Source organism: Acartia tonsa, chromosome 4 (assembly GCF_053477335.1).
Source record: "Acartia tonsa isolate MP-2025a chromosome 4, ASM5347733v1, whole genome shotgun sequence".
Taxonomy (NCBI): Eukaryota; Metazoa; Arthropoda; class Copepoda; order Calanoida; family Acartiidae; genus Acartia; species Acartia tonsa.
Window position 1 is genome coordinate 2,175,328 of NC_137263.1, and position 18,242 is coordinate 2,193,569.

Genomic DNA, 18,242 nt, shown 5'->3' on the forward strand with positions numbered 1-18,242 from the left:
CTTAAAAATAGCATTAAATTTGACGATTTTAACGTTAAAACAACGTTGAAAACAGCAAAAAAGGCCGTTATTCTATAGCCATTACATTACTTTAAAAGTATAGTCAAAAAAATGTTAAAAATCACGTTTTTTTATTCACCTATTGGTCTGTATTAATTCTCTATCTAGGGACTTACATCTATTGGGAGTAAAATCAAGAAAAAGTTAAAATATTTGTTTAGTTTAAAAATTTACACATAGATGTCTCCAAGTTTTAAGGAAACTTAAACTTGCCAAATTACAAAATGACCATACAGGCATTAAAAACACATAACAAACACTTATAAACAAAGGCCAAACTATTTTATCCTATACTTTTATCATTTTAATCATCTTTTATATGTGATCAGAGCCTCCTGCTACTTCTATCTAGTACTTAACAAGGTATTAACCACTCCTAACCAATCCTTTCCCCTCTTTGAAATAGAATTGGGGTCAAAGATGATTATTAGTCTAGAAGAAATTCGCGCGAGGAATGACCTCGTTAGACTTGACCCCCCCCCCTCCCTGTATGTGTCGGTTTTGACACCCGGTATATGTCTAAACGGACACCCCCCTACATATTGATATATAGGGGGGTGTCCATTTTGACATTTACCGGGGGTCAAAACTGACGCATACGGGGGGTATCCATTTTGATACACACCGGGTGTCAAAATAGATGCATACCCCCAGGGGGGGGTTTAATTTTCATGATACCGGGTATGTCCACTCCTAAACTAGGATTATCCCTCTAAAATACTTCCAATTGCTAAAATTTTCATTTTTCAAGTTTTTTGAAAATAAACCCAAAAATGTTATTTAAACTTTTAAAAAACTGTTACTGTAAAATATTGTCTTGCCAGTAAAATTTTTTGTGGGCCAAATGACTAAAATTGAAAATACAGCTAAAATTACAAAAAATATTAGGTATTTAAAACTTTTGTAGAAAAGAAACATATTAATTGCTATTTTAAATACATAAAAAGATTATTTATTGAAATAAAATTAACTATTTGGTCATAAAATAAATGATAATCTGGCAACATAATTCCGGCCCGGTGTTTTAATATGCAGCTCATCAGTGCTTTGTCCGCCATCTTGACAAACGATTCGTCTTTAAAATTATCATCTTTATTTAATATTTTATTATGTTAAATTAGTTATTTTCTTAATATTTTAATTATATTATTTTAAGCAAAATTTGCTTAGTTTGTCATAAATTATGTATTAATTACAAGATTTTATGAGTATTTTTAAAACCAGGTGTGTGAAAAACTAATTTTATATTTTCTCTTAGTCGATTCTTTGTCTTGGAGTGGATTGTTATTTATTTTGTTTCTTATTTAACTGATACGTTTCTCCTTTACAATGCAGCCTCTCATAGGTCCTTTAACGTTTTATAACTACTTTTTTTGGAGGCTTCCATTAGCTTACGAAGAGAAATCGCCCCTAGTAATAAATTACCTCCCTACAAAAAAATTTTATTTTCAAAACTAAAATTCATAGTAGGGTGGGTAGACCCCCCCCCCTTCAGGGGCGTTGCTGATAGTCCTTAATCTATTGTATCAATTTTCTTTATATTTACTTAAAACGTTTTTATAATTTATTTATTATTGCACCATATATAGATATTTAATTATAATATATAGTTAATGACTCATATGGAAGTTTTTGATATAGTTTCTAAGCTTTCAAAAGTAACTTATTCATTTGTTTTCTGTTAATTTACAGGTGTGTTTTATGACGCATTATTTAATTTCGATTCGTAGCTTTGTGATTGGACATTTAAACTCTTATTTTATATTACTCTATTTAATTTTTTTGTTTATTAAGATCTTTGTAACCTTTGAACCGATTTGGAGATACTTTCCTCTTAAAAAGTTCTAAACCTTACCTGGAGATATATGTAGCTTCAATGTAAAACTTATTATCTTATTATATATATAAAGTTAGTTTATTTTGTCTGTAGCTTAAGATTTCTTTTATTGAACTGATTGAGTTCTCCATATAAAGGAAGCTTCACATAGGTCCCTGGGTGGTTTTTGGCTATGTTAATTTTATAATTAAGTCTTGATATGTTTTTAGCTATTTTTCTTCTCTTCTTCCCCTATATCCCTAAAGCTAGAGGCAAATTCACTAGTAATATTGATATTTCAATTAAGGAGTAAATTACGGTTTACCGGAAATTCAATTTATGTTAAATATTAAAACACTTGTCACGTCTTTGTTTGATATTTTAATTAGTTTCCTTCGTTTTGTTAATAACACTTGTAATTATAAATTTCAGATTTAGCAAATAAAAGGAGAGAGATTTTGTTGAGTTGAAAAAAATCCGCGTAATCAAAAACATCACAAAATGGCGGACAGAATAGACATGAGTTTGGATGATATTATCAAGAAAAATAAGCCATCCCGCGGCGGCGGTGGAGGTGCTAGAGGCCGTGGCGGTAGAGGCGGTGGCCGTGGAGGGCCTGGAGGAAGAGGTGGACGCACCGGTGGTGGACAAGTTCGCGGCAGGTAACAATTCAACAATAGAGCCTCAGTTAATTTTATGAATTATTTTGTAAACATAACTGTTTGAGAAGAATCTACTATAATTCATTATATGATAGTCCTTCCATTTAGATATTTTCAATATTAATAACTTGTACCTAATGAGAAAATATACAGCCTGTTAGAGAATATTTTGAATATTACTACACAAAAAGTTAATTTCATTCATCTTTGTTTAGAACCTTTTTTTTTTTGAATTTTTAGATCACGCAGCCGCACCAGGGATGGCGGTCAAATGAACGGCGGTGGAAGGGCCGGCGGTGCTCAATCCCGAGGAAGATCTCGCAGTCGCAGCAGGGCAAGGTCTGCCGGCGGCGGTGGTAGAGGTGGACGTGGAGTCCCCAGGCGTCAGTCTGGCGGTCCCCCGGGTGGTGCCATGAGACGTGGCAGAAGCAGGAGCAGATCTGTAGGTAGGCATCTTAGTTTTCTTTTAATGTGGTATTCACAAACACCTACCTACCTAGTATTAGAATAGTTATGTGTTCAAAACTTTAAACAGTATTAAAACGCCAAAATCAGCTGCTTAAATGAGGTAAAATGTGGAATTATGAAGAACCGATTTTTTTTTGTGAAATTAGACAATTTTGTTAGTTTGTTCAGAATTCTTTTTTGGAAACCACAAGTTCTAATCCTGTTTTAAAGTCATGATAACACACAACTTTACGGATATTAGGGATTTTCGTGAATCCTCTTTAATTTGAATATTCATAAGGATGAAACACTCACTATTTATTTTATAAGTTTTATTTTTGTGGTATAAATATAATTGATTGCTACTAAAGATGAACAATGTTTTTAATCATAGAGTGAAGGGACATTGGACTGTTCATTACACTATTTCCTTAGTTTTACATACCATTTTCTTATTCGTTGGCTGAACAACTTTGGGTACCACTAATTGTAATCTCTAGAAGGGGTAATATTTAAATATTGTGTATTATGATTGGGGATGTAGTTGTACATCAATTTATCGGCCATTGTCTTATCCCTCTAGATACCTTGTTTTAACTGTCTTATTGTCCTATGTGTAGTAAGTGTAAGCGAAGTCAACAATCTTCTATCCCGCCAGATGAACCTTCGCAGTCAAAGCGCCCGTCGGCGCAGCCAATCACGCGGCCGCAGTGCGTCCCGCGGGGCCCGCAATGCCTCCCGCGGCCGCAGTGGTTCACGCGGACGCGGAGGGGCTGCGGCGGCTGGCGGAAGGTCCCGCAGTAACAGTCAGGGTAGGCAGCAATGGCGTGGTGTTTATTATACTGTATGATTGGAAGGGAGAAGACATTGGGCGATAAATTAATCTTCTTTCTACTCAGTTTCTTACAGTATATAGAACAGCTTACTTGAAAATTCTGAGGGAAGATTGATTTATTTTCCGCTGGTATATCCTTGGTATCTAATTTAATTTTAAGAACAAAAACTGATCTTTCTACTAAAAAATTTTAAAACAATACTTAAAGAGTTTTTGTTCTTAAGTTTTTAACAAAGATTTGTGTTGGTTTTTGGTATGTTTTGCTTCGCTGGCCAAAATATGTTTTGCTATTAATACCATTATTTTGCTTTAGCTGCTGGTTTGTGGATTTATTGACAGTAATTGCTTCTTTTTTAGTTTTAATCATGTATTGGTTGAGTTTTAAGTTTTTAAAGTGTTTCATCCTTTATCTTAAAAAATTTTTTGAGTGGGTTTTCATAATATTTTAAAATAAATAAAAATGACTAAAATTAACCCATTTTCCAGTATGGCTTTAAAACCGATTAAAATCCGCCGGATTAGAACCGGTTCTCAGCCATACTGAAAATCATGTACAGCATCGTATTACAGACAATTTTGAACGAAAAATAAGATAAACATCATAAAATTAATACCTACCAGTTTTGTCATTTTAATATTCGCGGAAAGCTGTCTAAAATATGATGCGATAAATAACTATTAATATTAATCTCTGTTTATTAATAATATCAAGAATCTTTCTTTTATGAAAAAAAATGTATAATATTGAAAATAAAATATTATTTCAGTGCGTCGTGATGCCAGCAGAAACCTGAATGATACCTGGCAGCATGACAGATTTGCTGGAGGACCTGGAGGCATGGCATCTGCAGGTTGGTACTAAAACAGTGGCTTTAACCCCTTAGAAATTTTTATTCCCCAGACTATACAATGTTGATCTAATAAAAGTAAAACTTAAAAATGGCTAAAATGACGACCCCCATTCCCGTACTACCCCATCCCCTACCCTCCTACTGGAGTAACGAACTGACCAATAAATGAGTTTTAGCGTTCAAAATTGACAATTTTTCACTTATCATAATATCCACGTATTTTCTAAACATCAATTATCAGGACCTGGCAAGTTGATGGTATCCAACCTGGACCACGGCGTTTCCAACAAGGACATCCACGAGCTATTCAGCGAGTTTGGCCGGCTCAAGGAGACACACGTACACTACGATATCGGCGGCAGATCTCTGGGCACAGCGGACGTTGTCTATGAAAGGCGGTCAGATGCTATCAAAGGTTTGTTAAATTTCAAAAGTTAGGCTTCAATAAAGTTGTAAATCTTCAAGCAATATAAGTAACAGGATCTGTATGTACCGAAGGATCTCGCTATCTGCTGAACCGATACGGTTATCCTTTACAATGTAACTTACTTCTCATATGACCTGGGAAGGTTTATAACTATTTTGTGGGAAGGTACTAATAACCTTCTAAGAGTAATCTCACCTAGATTATAATTGTTCGATATTAAAGAACACTTAATTGTTTTACAGTAATGTTACTTAGAATATATCATTTCTGCTGTTTGTTTGTGAGACAAAGTAAGCAATTTTATTAAGAAACATTAAATCCTTATGACTGACGTACTGACCAAAATTTTTTAGTACTTTTTCCTCCACTTCACATAGCTAATGTTTTATTTTTAGCTCTGAAACAGTATGACGGCGTCCCACTTGACGGCAAACCCATGAAAATTGAGCTCACCAGCGACGCAAGATCTCTGATGAACGGCGGCGGAGTTGGAGGTGGCAGCATGCGTGGCCGTGTCGGTGTTCGCCCCCGCTCCAACAGCGTCAACCGCAACAGATTTGGCGGCGGCGCTGTGGTCAAGCGTCGCGGCGGCAGTGTGCGGCCACGCGGAGCCCGCGGTGCCGGCGCATCTCGTGGCCCGCCCAGACGCGGTGGTCGGGGCGGTGCTAAAATGGCGGCCGGCGGAGGCGGCGGTAACCAACGCCAAGGAAGAAATCGTGGACGGGCTGGCGGACGTGGGGGTCGTGGCGGTGGCGGCGGGCGTGGCGGAAAGAAGGCAACACCAGCAAACAAAGATCAGCTTGACAAAGAATTGGATTCTTTCATGAAGGAGCGCTAAGAAGAAGAATACCTCACAGTCAACTACACTAAAAAGACTTTCTCACTTTACATATATTTATTTGTTAGTTTCCAAAGATGAAAATGAGCATCACTGAAACGTTAAGAAAATATTTTCAGAGCTGTGGATTATAAAAAAAAGCTCCTTCATTTATTTTGATGCATTGTTATTATAATATTCATCTCTGCTTCTATTATTTGTATAAATCTTTACATTTATAGTTCCGAGGCAATCTACAGGGGGAAAGAACTGCTGTATGTATGTGCTGACCACACACCCGCCTGATATAGCAGCAGTGCATACCGTTTCTATAATCCTTGAGATCCTCGGACACCCACCAACCTTGTGAATTTTTTGTATATAAAATAAAATATTGTTTTCTTTAAAAAAAATGAAACCAAGAGTGTTCCTTCCTTCCAACCAACAACAGAATATGGCAGACAACAAAGTTCTGTGTTCTCTAGTTGTATAGATCTATGCATTGGTGGTAGAGTGGTTCGATTTGTGAACTTACATCAAGATGCGTTTGTTAGCATGGTCCGAAATACTACATACTTCAATTTGCTCCAATATTCCATAACTAATCAAGCATTTTAAAAATGCTAAGGTTCTTAAAACCTAATAGGTATTTAAATTGCCCTTCTATAAGACATTAAGTCTTATTTTAAGCAATCAACTTCAATGTTGATTTTGCTTTATATTACTTTATAAAAGTACATGATCTTTTGGACTAAATAACCAGTGGCGGTCAAAATCTGCACTCCTTTCTTACACCAATCTGTCGCCATCCACCAAAGTGTTGCTTTACCAAAAAACAAAATTCAATCAGCGATGCCTTTCAATCAACATATATATAAAAAATTTAAAATCTCCCAACACAATTTTTGCCTTCAAGATAGTGTTCCAGCGATGCCAACTCAATTTTACCTTTCAACACAGTTTTCCAACCTTAGCCAGCGATGCCATCTCAATTTTGCCTTTTTAACACAGTTTTCAGCAACGTAAAGTGATGCCAACTCAACTTTGCCTTTCAACCCAGTTTTCCAGCGATGCCAAGTCAAAAGAAAAAAATCCACCAACTTTCAATTAAAAACTTCACAAATTACAGTTCTACCTACTCAACTATATCCAGATATGCATTTCAACGTTTTGTAGATTCTACCACCGCGATGCCCTTTGTTCGCAGTATAAACCAACATTATGTAAAATTACAATATTGTCCAACAGTTTCAAGTTCTCTAATCCAATTGTCCATTTTTTCACCTTTTCAAACAAGACCGCCACTAGGTTCAATCCTTAAATAGGTTTTTAAAATCTAAAAGTCCAATTCGCAAAAAAAGATCATGACTGATAAATAATATTTTTATTATGGTATCAAAAAACTAGCGTTCCGAGAAACGCCTTTGATAAAAATATGTAAACCATTCAAAATGGATTTACATATTTATAGAATTATTTATAATTCTATAGTTCCTGAGATGTCTTAAAGATATCTATTTCACCCCCAGCTGCCATTAGATGATTCCTAGTACGAGCCAACATGAAGAAGGGCCCTCATAAGTTTTTGAAGATTTTTTTTATCAGAAAATTTAATGTACAAGAACAAAAATACACAAAAAAGCTAAACCTTGGAGAAAAACAATCTATCCTCAATATAAAGAAGAAAAATACATGAAAATACCTACTGTAAAGAAACCAAAAATAATGTATAGAACGAAAATCATTTGAAAACCTGAAATGAAACTAAGTACCTGAAAAATAAAATAAAAATTATACAATCTGTTAAATATTTTTTATAGATTATATTTATTATATAAAAAAAATGAAAATTAACTAGCATTTTATATTTTAATGTATATTTAATTTATATGCAATGATTTTCTATAATTGGTTTAGTCAGTTCGTTATCTAATTAGGAATACCTAGTTATTTATCGCATCGTATTATAGACAGCTTTCCGCGGGTGTTATAACGAAAAATTATAAGTTTTAAACCAATTATGTTAGCCTCGAGGGGCTGAGAATTAAGTCCCTTTCTAACAAAACAGATTTTTTTCAAAATTTTTATTTTAATACTCGTGGAAAATAGTTTTAATTGGTATCTATGCGTGACTTTAGAATAGGCTTAAAGCCAGTTGTAATCCTGCGGACATTATTCGGTTTCTAAGCCATATTGGAAATCGATATCCCATCGCTTCGTTCCAATACAGTAATAAATTGGATGTCCCATCTTTCAAAGTAATAGGTTTGATACTGATGGTCTTGTCTAAATTTTTATCAACGTCTTGACGTAGTAGTAGGATGTATGTTTGTCATTATAAAATTTTCAGTAATATGGCTTTTTTTCATCGTTTCCCCCGAAACGTTTCTTACGGACAGATGGACATTTCAAATTATAGAGTATCTTCGCTACTAAAAAATAGCCTACGGCTATCCTAACCCAAAAATATTTAATAGTTATTTCTCGCATCGTATTATAATCGGCTTTCCGCAGATATAGAATGTACAATTATGAGATTAAAACTAGATTTTTTAGCCCCGAGGTGCCGAAGGCACCGGCTAAAAAACTGGTTTTAATCTTATGATTGTAAATTTTTATATTCGTAGAAACCTGGATATAATACGATGCTAGACATGTTTTTTTTCGTATGGATGAGAACCGGTTCCTATCCATAGGATTCGAATGAATACGAGAAATAAAATTCCGGAAACTATTCCAGGATCTAAATGAAGCTTCCCTATTAGTTATTGAAATCTTAAGAAAGAAACAAATAAAAACTAACTCTATAATACAAAGTAGAATGATGTCTGTCCCTCAAATCTCGGTAACCACTGAACCGATCGGATTCTACTCGGTAATATTCCTACTGGTCCTGTGGTGGTTTTAGGCTATTTTTCTTGGGGGTGGGACACCCCCCCCCCCCAAATTTTTTTACGATTTTTGCGAATTCTCTATTCGTATTTTTTTCCGCGCGCTGGGTAGCTGTAATAGAAGATGTAATTATACCTCTTGGGGCAAAGCCCCTAGAGGTTAGGGGCGAAGCCACTTGAAGTTGAATAATTTTACTGAACTTTCATCATCCATTTTTAAAAGCGAAGCTTTACTATAATTAGGGTCCGTCCTTAACTATTAGCTCTTTTTATTAATTTGGACATGTAAGAATTGCCCTATCTACTTTGTATGATGATTCCTATAAGAGTTAGATACGATTTTAAAAGCAAAGCAACTCTATAATCGTTACAAAAAAGTCTGCACGTCCATTTAAAACATGATGATTTTTAACTTCTTTTCAACAGTTTTTTGTATGATATATTTCTCCTTTTAATCTTATTGTTAGAATAACGATTTCTAGGACAACAAGGTAAAATATTTTAAGCGAGGCATTACTGTAATCAACATCCTTTCTTTGCGCAATTTTGCAACAAATCTATGTACAATTTCGTTTAGACTTTATAAAATTTATGTTATGCTTATAAAGTTCTGAAAATCTACAAGAGTTATTGTCCGCTTGTTCCCCTTTCTGAATTTAGAGCTTCGTACTTATAGATGTTATCATCCTTGTTAAGATATCCTATTCTCAAATTTCCAACCCCCACACTAAGAAAAAATATACATTCCTTTTAACTTGCTACTCTAGTATGTACTGAAAAATACACAAAGCGGAGTGTTAAATTTTAAAGCAAGATAAGCCATAAAATATTTAGAACAAAATAGGCCATAAAGTATTAAACACTTCTTAGTTTATTTTTTAGTCGCTAGGTGAAAACTTTGAATTGTATATTTTGTAGTATGTTTTAAAGTTTTAACTTATTTTTTTTTCTCAATAAAAACTGTTTATAAACTTGTTTGTTTATATGTTTAAAGAATACAACTTGTTTATTTATTTGAATTATTATGTAATTGGAAGAAAATCTTTTAATTTTTATATAAAAACACAAAGAACGCTGTTTGAGTTATCCACTTTACAGTTCTAAATTTCTGAAACACTGGGTTTAGTTTAAATTTTGATGAGAAGTTTCTCACTCATAACTAACGATCATTCAATGTCACATTTCAGTTAATAACATCTAAATGCACTAGAGATCGTCGTATTTGGAATTATAGATGTCTTACGAAATGTAAAAGCCTTCGAACTAAGACGTCCAAGTTGAAGTATTTTTTTTTTAAAATTCTTTGGTTAGTGTACCCCTTTACCTCACCACTGCACCCTCCCTCCTTGAACGTCTATCTATAATACAAAGTAGAACGATGTTTGTTTGTCTGTCTGTATGTTTGTAGCGAAAAATCTGGCTAACCACTGAACCGATCGAGTTCTCCTTTACAGGGTAGCTTCTCATAGGTCCCGGGAAGGTTTATAACTATTTTTTTGGAGGGTGGGAAGCTCTTACTCCCCAAAAAATGAAAAATACCCCCCCCCCCAAAAAAAAAAATGACTATTAAAAGAGGCTGCACCCTTAAGCCTGTATAAGAGGAGGCAGATAAATTGCCTTTAACCATTGCAAAGCTTAAATGGAAAATGAAATAGGCAAATACTAATAGTCCAAACGTTTCAACAAATTTTAATCTACAGAAGGGGAATCATGTTTGTTATGATTGGGGATGTATATCAATTTATCGTTCATTGTCTTATCCCTTAAAATCCAGCTGCAAGTGAATAATACTTTATACATGGAAAAGGGTTATAATAAAGATATGGAGAGCAACAAAAATGGAGAGGGGAGGTCGGACGGAAGACCTGGATTATAAAAGGATGTTCACATCAATGAGCAGGTGCAGTTACACATTAATTCTCATACAACAAGGTTGCCAAAACTGGTTTTAATTTTTCAGATTTTTATTTCCATATTCGTGGAAAATTGCCTGTATTACTAATCCAGCGTATAAATTATGACAGTACTTCTTTTTTTCATTTCATTTTAAACATCATATTTCTTAACTAAATAGTAATACATCCTTGAAGAGCCATTTGAGCTTATAAAAGAATATCACATAAACATAACAACAAATCAATATTAAAATGAAGGTTTAAATAGAGCAGTGTAAATTCTTGCATTTAAAAAAAAGTTTCCTTATATAAAAGTAACAGGATCACTGTGTGTCTCGCTAACGGCTGAACCGATATGGTTCTACTTTACAATGTAGCTTCTCATAGGTCCTGGGAAGTTTTATGACTTTTTGTGTTGGTAATGGGGGGGGATTTTACTTTTTGAAAATAAAGTAAAAGGGGGGGGGGCCGAATTTAACCCCCATCATCTCGAGTGCCCCTAGAGGCCTCTTTGGGCGTAGTCGCTAGTGACAAATTTAGACTAACAACGCATTAAAGATCCTGTAATTGCTTAGGTACAGGATGTCTGTTATGGACATACTTACAATTACAGACTAATTATAGAGGTGCTTCGCTTATTGAATTAAGTCTAATCTTCTTGAGAATCAATATTCCAAAGATCAAGTGCTATACATAACTGCTTAAAAAATCATTATACTAAGTTTTAAATCGATAGGATATTCTAACATGTCTTAATTACCGATAAGAAAACGGACAAACCGACAATAATTGTATAAAAGCATGCTTAGAAAAAAATAAAAAAATATCAAAGCAGTATAAATTTATTAAAATATAGAATAGATAGATAGATAGACGATGTAGGAGCAAGCTAACTAGCTGCTTTGCTCCCAACTGCATAGCACTATAATAATAGGGTACATGACATTTTTACAGCCATCACAAATTATATCGGTGGTTTTTTGTCAAAGCTGGTTGTAAAAATGACAGCGCCCCCTTTCAAAAAGTACTCAGAAACATGTGATTTTTTATATATTTAGTGGCGCAACTACTCTACAATTCTTATAGGTTGGTCTGTATGTTGTTTCATTCAGTTATTATGTAAACCAGGGATCTTAAGGGATAAGACAATGGAAATTAAATTGATCCCTTCTGAAAAATTAAAATTATTAATGGAAAAGTTTTTACAATCCATTTAAGATTTAAAACAAGTCTCCCAAAGTTTTTAGGCAAACGATATAGAATACGTGTCTGTATAACTTTGGGGACCAGTAAAATTACTATTAGATTCAATCATCCTTATAACAATTGTTTTTGAGTACTTTTTAAAGTGAATAAACTTGTAGAGGACATGACAGGTGTCCCATATTTACATGTTTAGAACATAAATATTATAATAACAACTGGACAAATAAACACAAAAAATAAAAGTTGTATGCCCCTAACCATTTATATAATATAAGTTGTATGACCCTACTTTAAAAAAAAATATTTTTATCCATTGTTTAAAGATTTATGCCCCTAACCATTTATATGAAATAATTTGTATGACCCTACTTTAAAAAAAAAATATTCTTATCCATTGTTAAAAGATTTATAAATTGACTAAAAAATTGAACTAGATGTATAATAATGACTTTTTGGTAAAATAAGCTCTTATCAAAAAAATCCTAAACATAATTTCTAATCTGTGGATTCACTTGACTATTAGGTATACATAAATTAAAAAGTTAACTACAGTTATTGCCGAAAATATACAGAAATTGAGTATTTGAAAATTTACATAAATATACAAAACTGTTTTCTAAGCAAGAAAAAGTTTGAAAAAATGCCAAAATATGAAGCAAAGTTTTTACTTAAAAATGCCCTTATTTTTTAAACAGCCAAAAATGCCTTTTCTTACATATTAAAACCACATAACAAAAAATTGAATAAAAAAGCAGATTTCACAATTGAGGTTAAGATCACAAAATCACATTTTTTTCTTAAGTATTTTGAAATATATAAAAAAATTAAGAAAAAGGAAAAATAGACATAGAATTTTTTCTCGTTGTATAATTTTTTAATCACTCACTATATAATGAAGATTTAAAGAAAACATTTTTTTACATTGAAACACCTATTTTTCATTAATTTTGCCTATACAGTTTAATACATATACTATTTACAAATGGTAAAAAGTAAAAAAAAAAATTGAGCCAGGTTTTGAGATCAGTAAATATTTTTTGATTTTAACTATATTATCCAGCACAAAAATATTTTGACATGAAAGGAAATATCCCTAATAGCTCTAGGGGCCCTTAACTCCTCCCCCATCCCCCCTCCTTAAAATTCAATTGTTAAAAAAAAGGTATTTTATATACTTCTTAAAGGTTAGGTTTAATATGACTAGGGTTTTAATGATTTGATTCCCACAGGGCTATAAATATGGAGGGTTAGATTCCTGCAATTTATTTGATTTTAAATTAAGAAGAGAGGTCCACTATTATTTAAGACGGATACTATTTCTAATAACTTTTTAAGCTGAAATTATCTAAAACTGCATTAAATTTAAAACTTTGATTTGCAATCATTTATTCAAAATTTTTGACACCTTTTTTGTCTGTCTGTCTGTCAGTCTGTAAAGTTTTAGTTCATTTTTATACGAGGTAAGAAAAACTGAATTTTTAAAGACCACTAGCTTGGCTTTTTTGCTCATCAAAGAAGGTACTTATAGAAGTAACTAGCAGAATCGCCCATGGCGTCTAGAAGATCTGAATTCAAATAAACCAAGAGTAAGCAAAAGATAGCATAAACCCATCTTATCTCAAAAGGCTTAAATCTTAATATAAAATAGCCAAAAACCATCCTAACAGAAGAACTCAATTTTGATGCAATAAAATAAGTGAAAGAGTGTTCCTTTAAGGTTTAAATTGTCTGCAGTTGTTTTAACAATGATGGAATGGAATGCTTTAGTCCAAACTTTATTTCATTTTTATCCCCCTCCCCCCCCCCCTCCTCCTTACTCTCTCTCTCTATCTTTCTCCCTCTAACTTTCTTTCTCCTTCACAGTTTTATAATGATTCAAAATAAAAAGTTTTAGAATTTTAACCAAAAAGTAAAAGAATTTCAAAATCTTACACATTTTTTAGGACATTATCTTATTAAAAGTTTACTATTTTTTAACTATTTATAATAATACTGTATTTTAAAATTTGAGGTACAGGTTTTGATATTCAGAACAAAAATATTTTCAGAAATATTCAAGTTTTTCAAAGTCTATGATGTAGAAGTAAAAATATTTTAAAATTTGGTATAAAAATCATTTTGTTGAAGAACTTTTTTCAGAAAGAGTAGTTTTTTTAGGTAAAGTCTTTTTTTGTTTGATATAAGTTTTGACTAGAACTTGACGAGAAATAATGAAATAAACTAGAGAAACAAAAAATTGAAAAATCTAAAAATTTAAGCATTGTAATAAGACAGAAGTAAACTAAAAACATGATAAACATAATAACAGATTCTTTCAAAAAATACATTTTATGAATATTATTTTAAAAGGCTCGGCATAAGCCTGTAGGAAGTCTATAACAGCTGCCGAGCCCTGCTAACTTAAATGAAAGAATCTGTGAAAATCTAAATGCAAAATTAACTAAAAAACAATAATTTTCTCAATATTATCTATGCAGTATAAAATCTCGTATTGGATTGGGAAGTCCTAGTTTGTGAGCGGCGCCCGCCTCGAGGCGGGACGCGCCCACCCGCCGGCGGATTGTGCAGCGGCACCAGTGGGACAGCGGCGACGGGCCCGCCTCTCCGCATATTCGGTAGCGCATGGTGACCTCGCAGTGGCCCCAAACGGCTGACACGATCGGGTATAAGGTTTGGCCTTTCAATCCTGTAAATAAAATAAAGTTATTAAATGGATGTAAAATATATGAAGATACTGTGAAAAAATGTCGTCAATTTAGATTTTTCCTGTCATTTATTGGTCAGTCCGTTCATCCAATAGAAGGTAAGGGGATAGGGTAAAGGGGAGGAATCATTATTTTAGCCCTCTACAATTTTCACTTTATTAGAGTACATGATAATCTGGTGAAGATCCAGGTAAAATAAATCCATTAAAATAACATTATTAAAACAAGGATGAAAAGATTTGTAGTTGTAGTTTTGAAAAATATAGTAAAACAAATGTGAAGTTAGTTACAAGGACGACAACACACAAACATTGAAAAATTGAGAGAAAAAAGGGAAACAAAAATTTTTGGTACAACGGAAAGCATCATGTTTGACGTCATAAAAATGCGTCTATTATCCATCTCTTTTTTGGGCTTTCCTGTAATGTGAGAAAGTCGCTCAAAAATCAGACACGTGACGTCATAAAAATGAGGAAGATGAGAGGAAAAGTGGGGAAAAAAAACCTAAAAAAGAGATTGATAATCCCTTTTTTTTTATGACGTCACGTGGATGATTTTTGACCGACTTTCTCCCAGTACGGGTTTCCCTTCCTACGTCTCCTCTCATCACTCCCTTTAGACGTATGTATGGCGTCACACATGAGCATTTCCGCTGTGAATTTGTGAATTACCAGCAATTTTAAATACAAAATTTGGCAAACATTTACAGAAGCACAGTTTTACGTAAACAAACATTTATAGAGTAGCTTCACTACTAAAAAATCGCGAAATTAAGCAATCAATCAATACACAAAAGTTACAAAATTACCTTTGTGCGCAATGCCGAGAAACTGGTTGTCCACCAGAAACGCCAGGTGTCCCGCCTCCAGGTCTAATATCATGTAGAAGGTATCGGGCACCGTGAACAGTTTCTCCATGCTGTTGCCGCCATTGCCGTTAATTGTCGAGGCGGCCGCCGGAGACGCCGTGGCGTGGACGGGATATGTGACTTGCTGGCCGTTGTGCAGGGCCTTGTTCCTGCCGAGGTCCCAGCCCCAGCTGTGCTTCGTTGAGCCAACCAAGCTTTGATACCCAGCTGCAAATATTTAAAATTATCAGAATGAGTTGAGCACATGATTTTTTTCCAATGGGAAAAATTTAAACACTACCCTAAAGAAAACATATGAAGGGGTATAGGGGTGTAATATAATGGGGGTGTATCCACCTTGTGTACCCCCTTCTACACTCCCCTGAGTTTAATTAACCAATAAATGAAATCTAGTTATTGCTAATTTATAGTTGTTTTACAATTTTTTTTTGCAACCTTAGAAATTGCAAAATATTCATTATTAAGATTTAAACGTTAATCTATACTTTTTTCATTTATGGCCAAATACAAATATAATTATTAATTGATATATATGACGGAAAAAATTTCTTGGGGGATCCTTTTTTATTTTATTTTGAGAGCCTCATACCTCACCCCCCCCCCCCCCCCCCACTTCCCCACCTGGATTTTTTTTTGAATGATTGTACCTGGGGAGTGAAGGGGCGCTTCCTTAGTGGCCACCCCAATAACTGCATGGGTGCCTCGTTGCTTGAGTGGCCAGGATATCTGCCAGATATGGATGCCAGAGGTATAGCCCTGCTTACCACGGATACAGTCAGTAGATTGTGCTACAGGGTGTCTGCAAAATATAAATATGTTATACAGGATGTCCAAATGAATTATAGAATAACAAATTATACAGGGTGTCCCAATGAAATATAGAATAAGAAACTATAGAGGGTGTCCAATGAACATATAGAAAAACATGTTATACAGGATGTCCCCAATGAAAATATATAATTAAATATTAAACAAAGTGTCCCAATAAAAATATAGAATAACATATAATACAGTGTGTCCCTGTGAAAAAATAGAAAAACAAATTATGCAGGTTGTCCAATGAAAATATAGAATAGAATATTATACAGGATGTCTAATAAAATATAGAATAAGATTTAACACAGGACATCCCAATGAAATATAGAATAACAAATTATACAGAGTGTACCAATGAAATAAAGAATAACATAATACAGGGTGTCCCATTAAAATATACATAGTATAACAAATTATACACGGTGTCCCAATGATGATATAGAATAACCTATTATACAGGGAGTCCCAATGAAAATATAGAATAACAAATAATACAGGGTGTCCCAATAAGATATTGAATAACATATTATACAGGTTGTCCCAATGATAATATAGAGCAACTAAACAAACTGGACTCACCTATGAAATGTAAAAATATCATCTTCTTTAACAAAAATATTGAGTGAGCGGTCAGACGGGTTCCACGCGTGCATCTCCTGGACATTCGGCGGTAACATAGGACGGTCAAGGAGCAGGCTAAGCTCGGCGGGTAGCGGCACAGAGTAGGGCGCCGCGCGCTCAGACACACTCCGCTCCTCCCGCTCAATGTTCCCGTTTCCGTCGCTTTTAACGTGCTTCATGCCTTTGCAGACAAGTGCGCCCATGCTATTTACGGCTCCTGGCGGCCCGCCGTTGGACGACACTACGACGGCGGAACTGCTGTTACCACCGTCGCCGCCGCTTAAGCCGTTGCTGGAAGATAAACTACTGGGGTGGTTATTGGCGCCAATGGCGATTCTTACAATATGAGGCGGGGGGTGGTTGTTGACTGAGGTGCGATGCACTTGGTGATGACGGCTGCTGCCGTGCCGCCGCAAATTTTGACTAACACCACCGTTTAATGTACCGGCAGATGAAGAGGAAGGATGATGTGAGTGGTGATGTCTGTATGGACGTTGGCGGCTGATGCGGGATGAAACGGCGGTTGCCACTAGATGATGGTGATGAGTTTGTTGCTTCACTGACAAAATCGGCCCGGAAGCTAAAGATGCGGCCGCGGCTGAGCCGCTGCCAATTGGCGGTGGCGGCGGAGGACCGTGAGGATGATGCGTTGTAGTTGTAGTAAGTATTAAAGGCCGCGGCGGTTGGGAATGGCGGTAAGCCGGCGGAGGCGGTAACTGTTGTTGTTGTGTAGTTTGTGCACTTGAAAACGGCGGTGGCGGTTGAGAAACCACGGATTGGCCGCCAGTTGCGACAGCGGTGGCGGACTGGTTGTTTGTCGAGTAAGCGTAGATGGGCTGGCCCCGGTACCAGCTGATGTCCCGTGTGGTTGGGGGCGGTGTGGCGGCGTTGTTGCTGTCCCGGCTAGTGGAGTTATGCTCTGGGGGAGGACAGGAGGAGATACCGACCATTATACAATCTACCGGACACCCAATACTCAGGCATCGAGTCTGAAAATTCGAATATTTTAAAACTTATTGGAAAATTGAAAGAGATTTTATAAGACAATGGCCGTTTAAATTTTTTTTTGTAAATTACAAATAGTGGCTGAAACGTTTGGACGCTCAACTTAACCAACCAACAATTAAAATGTCCCCAAAGTGGTTAAGTAAGTCAACAAATAAGAAAATGTTATTATAAAACTTTGGGGCCTAGTTTAAGAAACAGCCCATTGTCCTCTCCCTCCCTGATTTCAACAGCTGATAAACGCTAAACCAAGGAAGGGGACATTGAATTGTAAATTATACTGGTTTTATAATCACGTTCTCTCATTTGTTGCCTCTTAT

The 18,242-nt window shown here is 35.0% G+C and overlaps 2 protein-coding genes across 3 annotated transcripts; one reads left to right on the forward strand and one right to left on the reverse strand.

Annotated features, from left to right (window-relative positions):
* Positions 1 to 2,270: 2,270 nt before the first annotated feature.
* Positions 2,271 to 6,333, forward strand: LOC145315659 (THO complex subunit 4-like). 2 transcript variants are annotated; one of them, XM_080155661.1, is made up of 6 exons: positions 2,271 to 2,538; positions 2,779 to 2,984; positions 3,606 to 3,797; positions 4,588 to 4,671; positions 4,913 to 5,086; positions 5,494 to 6,333. In XM_080155661.1, exons 1-6 carry the CDS (start codon positions 2,378 to 2,380, stop codon positions 5,934 to 5,936), a joined length of 1,260 nt encoding a protein of 419 aa, XP_080011787.1. In that variant the 5' UTR covers positions 2,271 to 2,377; the 3' UTR covers positions 5,937 to 6,333. The 2 variants fall into 2 exon arrangements, with proteins under 2 accessions (XP_080011787.1, XP_080011788.1); XM_080155662.1 differs by lacking the exon at positions 3,606 to 3,797.
* A 7,396-nt stretch (positions 6,334 to 13,729) lies between these two features.
* Positions 13,730 to 17,902, reverse strand: LOC145315660 (uncharacterized). The gene is made up of 4 exons (XM_080155663.1): positions 16,876 to 17,902; positions 16,128 to 16,279; positions 15,421 to 15,687; positions 13,730 to 14,593 (listed from the first exon to the last, which is right to left on the reverse strand). The coding sequence occupies exons 1-4, from the start codon at positions 17,865 to 17,867 to the stop codon at positions 14,373 to 14,375; spliced, it is 1,632 nt and encodes a 543-aa protein (XP_080011789.1). The 5' UTR covers positions 17,868 to 17,902; the 3' UTR covers positions 13,730 to 14,372.
* Between the last annotated feature and the right edge of the window lie 340 nt (positions 17,903 to 18,242).